Genomic DNA, 12,925 nt, shown 5'->3' on the forward strand with positions numbered 1-12,925 from the left:
GTATAAAGCATATATTCTGAAACCAACACACAATGATTTCTGGATTAGCCATGCCACTGCCCTCTCACTCGTGTGGATAATTAAAAGCAGGCTATATTTAGATGAAGCACTGAAGGGTTCAGTGTCACGGTCTCGAGGCAGATCTGGTTTCAGCATTCACCTGTCAAAGCTTTTTACACAGAAACATTTTACTTTATTTGGGGTATTTTTGAAAAGAAGTTGAACATCTGTAATCAGAGTAGAAAAATATCCCACATGTGGTAATGCTCTGGGAACAACTGCTTAGATGAGAAACAGCCAACACCTCCCAGGGGTTTCAAGTGGACAGACAGCCCTGTCCTGGGCTTCCAGCAAGAGTCGTTCAGCATCAGCTGTGGTCCTGGGTCAGCTCAGCGACAAAGGCTAGCACTCAGTTCAGAAAAGACCCAACCCCAAAGGCCAGGCCCTCTGGAGTAAATGGCTTTCCTATGAATAGTTCCAAAGCTTGACGATGTTTTAAACAAGTGTTTCTGGCCACGTTCAAGATCCACCTTCATGAAGACAGAAAATAAGGTGGGCATAGCTTAGAAAAAGGAATTTATAGTCTAATTTCTCACCTCCACCCATCTTCCAAATTCCTCCTCTTCTTTCAACCCCTTTCAAAGGGCCAAGAGTAACATGAGGACATCTTTTGGGAGGAGTCAGTATGGAAACTGCTGACCAGCACCTGCGCTGTGGTAGGAATCACTCCATGTACTAACCTCGGTCAGAGACCCTAGAATACTGCTGGAAACCCTCTATGCATTCCATCACTGCTGGAGGGAAAAGAAGGCTCAGAAGGGAGCCGGCTGAGGCAAAAAGTGAGCAGTATGCAGCTGTGGACCGTATGCATGGACAAAGCGGGTTCTTGGGTTTAGAAATACTGGCAGAAATGTCCCTTTAACAGTATAGTTCACTTTCTAATTTCTTCTCTGCAAGTGGCTAAATATCTTGCCACATCACTGTTGCCACATGTTCTATGGGATTAGGGGGTTCACTGCTGGGACAGGATGGGGCATGCTGAAGGGAAAAAAAGAACCAGTTCTCAGAACTCATAATGTAAGAGAGGACCTCAGACAAAGCTGCAGTGGGGCAGGCTTTCTGCCATTGGATATAACTGAATCCATAAACTAGACACCAGGAGCTACATCAGCCAGGCCACTCCTAACATTGGAGGGGAGGAATACTGCCACCTAGGTGACACAGCCCCACCATTTATCTTAACAATGGGATAAGAGTATTTAAGAAGCTAGCTACGGACAATGTTCACAGCGACATTATTTACAATAGCCAAGATACAGAAGCAACCTAAGTGCCTATCAACAGAAGAATGAACAAAGATGTGGTGGTTATATATATACATATAATGGATTATTCTTCAGCCATTAAAAAAAAAAAAGAAATTTAGCCATTTGCAACAACATGGATGGACCTGGAGGGTATTACACTCAGTGAAGTAAATCTGACAGAGAAAGACAAATACTGTATGTTCTCACTTATATGTGGAATCTAAAAAAATAAAACAAACAAATCAATATAACAGAACAGAAACAGACTCACTACTAGATAACAAACTAGTAGTTACCAGTGGGGAGAAGGGGAGAAGGAGCAAGATAGAGGAAAAGGATTAAGAGGTACAAACTATACTAAACATAAAATAAGTAAGATACAAGAATGTAATATACAGCACAAGAAATAGAGCCAATATTTTATAATCACTTTAAATGGAGTATAATCTATAATACTATTGAACCAATATTGTAAATCAACTATACTTCAATCTAAAAAAAACAACAAGAGGTGAGCTATGGAGAGTGCAGGTGTTGACAGTGAGAAAGACTATCACTCTAGTGTGGTGGTTCTTAACCTGGGGTCCACAAAAGGAATTTGAAGAGTCTATGACATGGATGGGGATAAAAATTCTTAGTTTTACTAACTTCTACCTGAGATATAGCATCTCCTCTTGTTATGAAACTAAGCAACAAACCAGTGCAGTATTATTTTTGCTCCCAATAGAAATCACAGACATTTTCACATCACATTAAAATTGTTGCAGACATCTTAAAGTATCATTTACATTCACCACTACTTAGAAATTACAGTAGTTGTTAGGGCTACCATTATATCTTATTATTTAATGCATTAATAAAACACTATATACTATATAACAATTTGTCCTAAGAATACTTTGATTACTCTTTCAATGCAATTGTTTTCCTTTGTCATCCTTTGTATATATTTTATGAATTAAAACACATTAACTCAGAGAAGGGGTCTGTGAGCTTCAAAGGACTGTCAAAAAAGCCCATGGCACAAAAGGTTATCAACCTCCAGCCTTGGGTGAGAGTCAGGTGCTACTGCCTGCCTAATAAGCTTAGAGTGTTCAAGTCTTAAAACAACACTACGAGTTTTGTGGCTTGTTTGAAATTTAAAAAAATACCTTTACAATGGAAATTCTTGCATAAAAAGATAATTTGCTGCCAATCTGAAATTCTTAATCCTTCCGTCCCATAAAATAGTTGTTTGATGCAAGCTAAATATCCGAGGTTTCCTAGGTCAGATTCTAAGCTGATCGTTTCTGAAAAGGCAGGTGACCTGAGTCCATCCGGAAAGTGATTTCTGCAGCCAGGAGAACCAAGACTGAGTGTGACTGGCAGCCCCTCTTGTCGGCAAGGGCACCTTGACCTCACTGATGGCCACAGTCACTTAAGATCATCAGCCCTGCTTTCACCAAGTCCAGCTCCCGTGTTGCGGTGCAAATGCAGAGTAAAGCGCTCGGAACAACGCAGCTTACAGAGGAAAAGCACTCCCCGTGTGTACTGTTTCCTGCTTTGCTTCCCATCTCAGCAACAGAGTGGTCATGCACCCTCGTTTATAGTCAGGAAATGAGTCCACCCAAGGTCTTCCCAGTTTACAAAACAGGAGGCAGAAGCAACGGCAGCAGAGTACTCTGAGATCTGAAGATGTCAGACTCCCAGAAAGTCCACCCATCCATCCACAGCAGTGACATCACCAGAGATGGTCTCTTTACACTTTGTCTCTGCCAAAGCCAGAAGCTCCAGGAGGTCTGGGAACGATCCTCAAGCACCCCTGACCCCAGAGCCCAGCACACAGTAGGTTCCCACTGACGCTAACTGGACATGGAGTCAACAATGGCCTGTTTTTCTTTTATATTTATGACTTTTCTAAAATGTATTTGGTATTTTCTTAGTTCTTTCTCCAGTAGGAATAAGGAGGTTTTTGTTTGTTTGTTACTTTTGAAAAGGCTGGTTCGCTGATGACGACAATTTCTTGCATAGACCCCAGGGCTGGATGCTTCTGGGGTATGGGTCATATAGGAAGTAAGAAGAGGCCCAGCCCTAGAGAATCCCTCCTGTACAAGGGGATGTGACATCTGAGGGGACCTGGAAGGCAACCCTAGAGGACCCAAGTCAGACAAGAGGTTTTGGGGTGAGCCAGACACATCCCCAAGTGCTGCAGGGAAAGGCAATCCACAACCTCAGGAAACACCAAACAAGATGAAGCCAAGGGAGCAGGTGGGGGCACCCCAAAGCCCCTTTGAACACCAGGCTGGACCTCATCCTGGCACTTAAAGGGACTGAATCTTTCAGTCACAAAACTTTCTTAGTATCTTATGTATCAGCAGCTTCCTATGGGTGTGAATCCAGATGAAAAGCAGCTGCAAAGCAAAACTACTATTTGGCACAAAACTGATGCATCCTTCCTAGACCCTCCACACCACCCTACTCCCTCATCAGTCAACGCAAGGCCTCCCAGGAGGAGCAGAAATCTTGTCAGAAAAGGATGAGGCACCCGCCTACTTCTCTACACCGCATCGGTCAGAAAATAAGATGCAGTCCAAAAGATCCAATTTCCAAAACCTCACCTGTCGGCTGGATCACCACAGTGGCCACATCCACAGCTTTTTCTTGAATTTCTTGCCAGTTACCCTGCTCTCCGATCCACTCGCTGACGATGCACCGGTAGGAGCCCTGGTCGGAGGACAGGGCCCGGGACACGGAGAGGCGGTAGCCGTCGCTGCCCTCGGTGTCCAGGCGCACGTCCCCGCCGCGGTAGCGCTGCTCGTAGCCGGGGCCGGGCCGGAACCTGCCCTCGTGGGTCAGGGAGAGGATGCTCCGCCGGGCGGGGCCGCGCCGCACCTCCCACAGCAGCGCCAGGTGCGTGTGCAGCGGCGACGTGGTGGAGGCCGAGCAGCGCAGCTCGAAGGGCTCGCCCTCGCGCAGGCTGGGGCCCGGGGAGGGCTGCGGGCTGGCGGCCACGCGCAGGGCATCCGGCAGCACTGCAGGGAGAAGCGGAGCCATCAGCACACCGCCGCCCGCCACTGGGCACGTGCCTGCCCCGCCCCCCTCCACCCGGGCCTCCAGGACAATTTCCTCCTCCCCTCTCCTGTTCTAATGCCCAGATGGGCCGTTTTGCTTCACCTATGACCTCAACTGACTTTCTGACTTGAAATTTTAAAAAGAGGCACTTATTAAGAAGACCCCCTGCTAGAACTGGGTGGTATAAAGTCCCTTTGGGGAACTCTGCCTTGGGCGACACACCTCTGCTGCCCTCAGGCACGTCACTTTACTCCTCTGTGCTTCAGCTTCCTCTTCTCTAAAAAGGGATGGCAACTGGACCTACCTCAGGGAGCCGACTGACAGGTCTACCAGTTACAAGGGAAGGTGCCTGGGACAGTGCTTGGCACTCAGCAATCACCATCAAATAACGGGCCATGACTGTCAAACACTCCTTTCCTAGGTCACAGGCTGGAGTAGGGAGCCTGGGGAATCTTCGAGGAGTTAAAGCAGCACGATCTGCAGGCCACAAAAGCACAGGAGAGCTGGCTGTGTGCCTTGAGGACTGGGGAATGCCCGAGAATGACTAGGGTGAGCAGAGGGTCTCTGCAGGTTAGGAACCCGACAAGGAGAGCCGAAGCCTCGGCTATTTACTCCATTAGAGCCCACAGGGAAAAGGCTGGGCTCCTCTAGAGCCTAGAAAAAGGGGCCCAGAGATCAGAGAAGCGTTGGCGAGTGCTACTGAGGAAGGGAAGCCATACATGATGTAACCAGTGAGGAAGGCTCTACCAAGGGCAGGGACAGTCTCCCAGGCTCGCCTGTGGTCTGGATGGGAGAATCCCCCAACACCACCGGTCATCACCTCCTTGGTTATTCCTGCCATTCCATGCTCGGAAGTGAATCCAGTGCCCTTGAGAAGGGATTATTCTAGAAAAAACTGCTACATCTTTAGAAGGACACATCCCAATGACCCATCTCACCTGCAAATGAATATGATGACCTTTGAGTATATACATCAGTTTGTGAGTCCAGCTAATGTGACTCGGTTCCCAAGACCCAGTTATCTGCCAGGGCATGGATAAGCTGAAGGCCGGAGAGACCCCAGACCATGCATGACGGCCACCAGAGACTCCACCTGGGCCAGTCTCTTTTGTGGCCATCCGTTTGTTTCCCTAACCGAAGGAAAGCCTCTCCTTGCTCCTGCCTTCCAAAGACTGGAGAAGAAACTTTCTAGAAAGATACTTGGGGGGTGGGGGGAGGTTTCCTCCTTCTGCCTGCAACTCCTCAAGATGAGAGGAGGGAGACACAGGGAGACAAGGGTGCAACTGACCTAACGGAGGTGCAGCATGTGTGTGATGACTACAGACACAATAGGTTATTTAACTCCCATGCAAGAATGTCTTCTGGGACTTTTTCTAAAAAACATATTTGGATTTTCTATAGGAATGAGAAGAGAGAACAGAAGAGGTAGGTTTGACGTTTTAATACCTGCATAATGGACATGGTGTTTTATCCCCTCGTTAAATCTAATGAGGGAATAGTTTCCGAGACACGGTAGGGGTCTACAAATCATTACAGAGGGAATGCGTGCCTGAATCAACACCCCTTTTTATATCATCATATACATCTTTTTCTTTCTCAATCATTAAATGCACTACTACTCTGACTTAATTCTTTTTGGAACAAGGCAGGATACAAATAAATGTATAATTAAGTAATAATGTTTCTATTCTGCTAGCCCCAAATTAAGATTGTTTGTTCTTGCTCATTTACTAATTAGCTGTGTGATTTTAGGCAAGTCATTAACCTATGCTTTTCCATTTCCTCATGTGTAAATTAGGGAAATATCCTGTCCTGTCTCCTTTGGCTTCAGAGAATTGAATGTGTGAGTAAATCAGACAGGATTTGAAAAATGCAAAAAAAAAACCAACCAACCAATCAACCTGAAACATTCCAGCCATATAAGATGTGATTACTTGCACAGCCAGGCCAATGAGCTTGCGGTGACCGTATCTGTCTTTATCTATGACCCATACAACTTCTAGAACAAGCAGGTACTTAAATCATGAAGGGCACAAAGACAGACATGAGCTTTGAAGCATCTGTTATTCCCATAAAACTGTGCAGTGTCATCATGACCAACACCTTCTTGTCCCTAACCTTATAAAGTCCTCACTGTGGCACTGCCCTGAGGCTTCACAGGTGCTGACTTGCCATGTCCTTGTGACCTTTACGGGAGGCACCGTTTCCCAGAGAAGGAAGGTGAGGCAGGTGACATACCCTCGGCCACAGAGCTGACAGAGCAATGGGACTGAGTGCAGGTAACCTGGCTCAGAGCTGAACTCTCCACCACACACCAGGCTGCCTCCAAGTCACCAGCCACAGGGTGGTTCAGAATAATAATGGAGTGAAGAGAAAGGGTCCTCAGAGGCCACCTGGCCCATCCTCTGCCTTTAATCTGGTAAGATACTATTTCTCCATTGGACAGAGGAGGTAAGTTTCCTGACATGGTCACCCACAGCCAAGTGACAGAGGAAAGTCTGGTCCCGGGGCACAGCAACCCCCGTGAGGATGTACCTTTAACCTGCACTGTATCCTCATAGTTGCCCTGGACGGTGGCGTCCGTGCTGGGAGTGGAACACTTGTAGTGGCCTTGGTCGGAGGGCTGGACGTTCTTTATGTGCAGCTCCACGGCGTCGTTGGCTGTCCGCCGCAGCAGGATGTCGCCCCTCTGCAGGCGCTCACGGTACTGCTGGGCGGGGAAGCCCACCTCCCAGGTGCTGGCGAGCTCCACGAAGCTGCTCCCCAAGGCCGAGAAGCTCCAGTCGAAGTTTTGCTCGCTGGGGCCGTCGTAGTCGCTGACGTTGCAGGGGATGACCAGCTCGGTGCCCACCACCCGCACCAGGCTCCCTGCGGGGACTCTCACCACGCGCCCTCGACAAAGAGCTGCAAAGACAAGAGGCGAAAGGTCGGTCTTGAATTGTGGAAAGTCTTTCCAGTACAAATGCGGCAAAACTGTGGGCACTCCTGCTCCCAGGTACGTGGCGGAAATTGACCTGCCCGCCTGGGAAAATATGACATCAACTGGCGATGAAAGGCAGAGGACGGGCTAGGTGACATGGACTTAGCCACCACTAAGACCCCAAGCCAGCAATAGCTCTGGCAGTGAGTACCTCTCATGCAACAGTCTCCTAGGACCGACAGGGAGGAAGAGAAGTACTGAAAGTAGGCTAACCATAAACTTGAATAGCTTTCTCCCTCCTGTTACTATTTAACCTACTGCGATCACTCAACTGGGATGTAGAAATATTTTAGGTTTTGTGTGAAAGAAAAGGACACAGCTAATCAAGTATTTACATTTCTGCCCACCCTGTATCAACCCTCATCCCTAGAGACCAATCCCTGGGGCTCCTGAGACCTGATTTACAATGACGGATGCCAATTTTTAAATCCTAGAGCAGCCTGCTGATAAAATGATTTAACTCTGGTTATCTGACATTGCCTATAAATTAATTTTAAAATATGATGACTCTACCAAGTATTAATTTTCTATTTTCTGGCTCATTTCCTTCTCTCTACTACTCACCCTGATCTAAATTCAGAATGAGGATAGGGACGCACAAAGGGAGAGAGGGCCTCGTCTGGTGGGTTGCTGGGCGTTCCTAGGAATGCAGCGGTTTACGCTTATGGGGGATGAGCCTAGGGGACAATCCAAGAGTTCACTGGCATTCCCTGCCCGGAGAACACAGGCCTCTGCGAGGGCCTGCCATCTGTGTGTCCTTTGAGGTGGCTTCTTTGCAATGAGCTTCAGCATGATTTTATAGTGCATTTACTACCTGTGTTAGCATTTTAATTCAGACACCTGCCTGGCTCTTGCCTGAGGTTCTATGAATAGGTACAGCATTGAGATATATAGCAGAAAGTCTGGGCTCTGAAATCAAGGAGACCTTAGTTTAAATTGGAAAGGCCTCTCTTAGCTTTGGCTTCCTCAACTATAAAATGGGGCAAGAAGAATTCACTGAGTTAATGAAATAAAATTCCCAGCTGAAAATCTGTCATGTAGTAAGACCTCAATAAAATGGAATTTCTATTATTTATTTCCAACTTTGTGTTTTTGTCATTTGTGATGAGTTGAATTGTGTCTCCCTACCACTCTCCCCCTCCAAACCATTCATATGTTTAAGTCCTAGCCCCCAGTGCCTTAGAATGAGAACTTATTAGGCAGTAGGGCTGCTGTGGATGTAAAGAGCTAAATCATGACGAGGTCAAAGGGTGGGCACCTACTCCAATGACTGGTATCCTTAAATGGGGGGAAATCTGGACATAGACATGCACACAAGGAGAGTGTCATGTGAAGATAAAGGCAGAAATTTGGGTGATAACGTCTACAAGCCAAGGAGTGCCCTGCACCCCCCGTCCCAGGGATGGACACTGGGGCTAAAACTAGGCTAACGGAGTCCTCCTGGCTCATTCTGGCTGAAGCTGCTCAGGAAAACACTTTCACTGCCTTTGGAGTCAGTGTACAGTAGTGATGGTTTGCTTTGAAGCTACATGTGGGCAGCCCTCCTGGCTAGGTGAGGAAGCCAGCTATAGCAGAAGTGACCCAGGCCAACACCTGGACCAGAGAGGTGGAGAGAATGTGCCCTTGTGACCAGATGGCATCATCTGAGCCACTAGATCTGGCCAGACCTTCTAAGTCATTCCACATGCACTAGACACACACACACACACACACACACACACACAAACCCACAAACCCACAGACACACACTTCTTCCCCTGGACATTTCAATTCCCAGCAATTCCACTCACAGTCACTTATGTTCCTTAAGCTAATTTCTGTCACTGACAACTCAGGGCGTTGGAATAACACATGCCTGTCCGGCAGTGAGGTCATCATCACCACAGTTCACAAAGGAAGTAGGCCATCTTTTTCACATTTCATTTCAGAGATGACCAGATAATTCTGACGCCCCCAGGGAGACCCTTCAGAAGGAAGCATCATGGCAGAGACCCTTAAGAGGGAGTAGAGCTTAATGCTTAACCTCCTTGTGCCCAGTTTCCTCATCTATGAAATGGAGACACAAACCCTTAGGGTTGTGTAAGGATTAACTGAGAGCACTCACGACAGTGCCCTGCATGCAGAAATGGACTGTGCATATCTGCTTTGCAGGCTGCCTCTAGAATCCACCCGATCACAGTCATTCACTTTGCTTCCTTGGGGAGGTTTACAGAGGAATTTCCTAATGCATAAATCAACACAGCCAAGCCATCTTTTAAAAACTTAAGTTGTGTTACATCATTACTCTGCTCACAGCTTTCCAATCACTCCCCCTGTCACTCAGGTAAAAGCCAAATCCTCATCAGCACCTCCCAGGATCGGTCCCCTATGCTTCTCCAACCCCATGCTCCTCCCAGCCATGCTTTCTTCCTAAGACTCTGGAGCAAACCAGCCCTGCTCCAACCTTGGGGCTTCTGCACACTTCCTCGTTCTGGAGCCCTCAGGGACGTTCACCCTGCTGGCTCCATCACCAGCCTCACATCTTTATGTCCATGTCACCTTCTCAGTCAGGCCTTTCCCGATCACCTTAAAACTGCACGCCTCCACTCTCATTCGTGCTCCTGCCTAATTTTCTTCTTCTCATTTATCACTAATATTCTTTATGCATATTTATATATTTTTACTATTATTTATTATCTGTCTCCTCCCACTCCTCCCACTAGAATGTAAGGGTTCTAGGAACAGTGATTTTCAGCTGTGTTACTCGCTGCTGAATGCCAGTGCCTAGAACTGGGTCTGCTACACAGCAGTTGTTCCATAAATATTTGCTAAATGAGTGAATGAATAAAAGACATACAAGATCCTTCATGGTCTGGTCCATGGCTACCGTTCCAGCTTCGTCAGCTACTAGGCTCCCAGCTGTTAACACTTTCACTCCAAATGTAAGCAGCTCTCTTGCCTCCTCTGTTTGCTTTTCTCTGTCTTCCTCACATCTTAATCATAGAGATAGGATCACTAGGCAACACTTAACGTAACTCCTGATTTTTGCTTTTCTGAATGTACACAATGCCCTGCCTAACCTGTTGATTCCCTTCCTGGATTAGAAGGAGTAAGAATAAAGAATTACGTAGTTAAAGAATGACTGCCTCTCTACCCTTAGCTTCCCCCTTAGCCAATCTGCAGGCGGGCCACGAGGGCAAGACAGCATCCAAAGGAAGATGAGAAGTCAGCAGGTCTGCACGCAATGGAGAAACGATGAAGAATTTGACCTCCTACCCTGATGACTAACTGAGATTGTCTCCCCCTTTTTCCCTTTAAAAATTATCACGATTGAGCAGAACTTCAGAGCTGATCTCTAGACATGAGTCTACTTTCTTCCCAGATTGCTGGCTTTTCTGAACGCGATCTTTTCTTTCCATTGACACTTGCCTCTCAAATTATTAGCTTTGGAGTGGCGAGCAGCCAAATTTGACTTCGGCAGCACAACAAAACAAATGACCCTCCATTTTCTAGAAATGCCATGCTCTCTTGGGCCCAATGCCTCTGCTTCTGTCCTCCTTCCTCGGGAATGCCTTCCCAGCAGTCTCCTCAGCGTCTTGCAAGAAGCAGCCCCAGCTCCACCTCCTCTGTGAAGCCTTCCACGTGTCCCCTGGAGTCACTCCTGCCTCCGCGTTCCAGCTCAACCTGCAGAAGTACCTTCCATGCTGACTGTGTTATAGTGCCGCTGAGAAAAGTCAAGCAGATATGTACAGATGCTTGAAAGATCAAATTCTGATCGAAAAAGATATAAAACCCGAGCAGTGTCATACATGCAGATCTGGCATGTCCCCTCATCTATGCAAAGCAAGATTTTGAATTTTGGTTAACAGAACTTCAACTTGCTACCAGCAATCTGGTATTTAGTACAGATTTCCTTTAATATTGTTAAATAACAGCTAATAATATTGAGAAGTAAATATAACTTGTAAAACATAGAGCATGTGGCTCTTTCCAAATCAAAAAGAATATCTGCAAAGCCACACACTGCCAACTTTTGTTCAAACCTCTTCTAACAGTTGTAACTAAGGGGAAAAGAACAAAATTTTCCTCTGGTTTTCCAAATTCTACCAGTATTTCAAACGAAGAGTCCCAAACACTTCGGCACCTGAACTGTGTCAGGTTAACCTTCTACAACAATGTCTTTACTAAGAAACAACTTAGAATTGTGGTTTCATTTATTTTCAGGGGCCAAAATAAGAAACCTTCATATGAAAAGCATTTCTTTATTAGCCTTAAAAGTACTACTGGGGACACTATTGTGTTGTTCAATGACACAAGAATCCATATGATAAAATTCTCCTAAAATTTACTACCAGAAAATAAATACCTGTTGATGGACCATAGTGCATTCTTTCCCCAGAAAACAAGAACTATATAGCATCTCTCTCCACTCAGGCTAGTAACCACAGCCCAAGTGTCTATGATACTCAACACAAAATGAGGGCACTTAAACTACACGTTTGTGCAATGTATTAAGGCTTTGATGCTAAACCACTAGCAATCCCAATTACCAAGTGGCCCAGCACCACACCACCATGCCCCAGTTAGATCAGACCTGTTTGGATAAGTCTCAGAACCCTCCATTGCTTCCTAATTCTTGTTTTGAAAAATTCTGCCTAAACCTACCAATAAAACAGAACAAACAAATAAACAAAAAAAAAGCCCTTGAATACAACTGTTAATGCTAACTTCATCGTCTCTCTTTTCTCTATTCCAACTTCCAAATCCTGTTTGCCCCAACATATGTATGTATGTGTGTGTGTGTATATATATATATACATGTATATATATATAAAATTCAGGTACCCTTTTGTATCTTAGCTTCAAGGAAGTCTAGGACTAAATATGATGCTGACCTATGGAAACAATCCACAATTTAAATTTCTAATAATTTCCTCTTTCCTTTGTCTCTACACTTTCCTCTGCCTTCTCTGCTGTCCTGGTACCTTTGATTTTTTTTTTTTACTCTTACTTTAAGGTTTATATTGCATGTATACACATATATTTCATTGTAAATTGCCTCAGAAATGTTTTGGGGGTGAGGCGCAGTAAGAAGGGTATAAATTTAAAAAAAAAAAACTGATAATGGAGACATCTACCTTCAGGAGATTTTCACTTTCTGCTATGATGGAGTAGTTTGTATCTGATCAGCTCCCTCCCACTCAGCTCCCTCACCTCCACACCCCCAGAATAACCATTAAAGATGGATAAAATAAAACAGATAATTGAATGCACTGGGGATCAATCCAGGTATCCATGATTAAGGGGCCAAGATTACAGAACTCCCCATGTCCACTGCTTTTTCTCTTGAGACATTTGCCAATTTTAAGTTATGAAGTAAAAGTAAAAGTTGTTAAGTAAGTAGAAAAAGCTGCCAACACCTCATTGGGCTGAGAAGACAGCAACTAAAATTCAGGGCCATTAAGAAGGTCATAGTCTAAGGAGCTAAGGTTCTTGGGGAAAAGGTAATAGCAGAGAACACGCCACACTGCTTTACCCCCAAGGCAAATGAAAGCTGCTTGGGGGTGGGATTGGGGGAGGCGCGGGGAAGATTGGTACGTGGCTGAGA

At 45.8% G+C, this 12,925-nt stretch overlaps 1 protein-coding gene across 1 annotated transcript in view; it reads right to left on the bottom strand.

The window, feature by feature from the left end:
* PTGFRN (prostaglandin F2 receptor inhibitor) overlaps positions 1-12,925 on the bottom strand; it is a 69,749-nt gene that overhangs the window by 33,650 nt on the left and 23,174 nt on the right. The window contains exons 2-3 of the mRNA XM_072967930.1: positions 6,894-7,262; positions 3,905-4,318 (exon numbers count right to left, since the gene is read on the bottom strand). Coding sequence (XP_072824031.1) covers positions 3,905-4,318; positions 6,894-7,262 — 783 coding nt within the window. The remainder of the gene's footprint in view (positions 1-3,904; positions 4,319-6,893; positions 7,263-12,925) is intronic.

Source organism: Vicugna pacos, chromosome 9 (assembly GCF_048564905.1).
Source record: "Vicugna pacos chromosome 9, VicPac4, whole genome shotgun sequence".
Classification (NCBI taxonomy): domain Eukaryota; kingdom Metazoa; phylum Chordata; class Mammalia; order Artiodactyla; family Camelidae; genus Vicugna; species Vicugna pacos.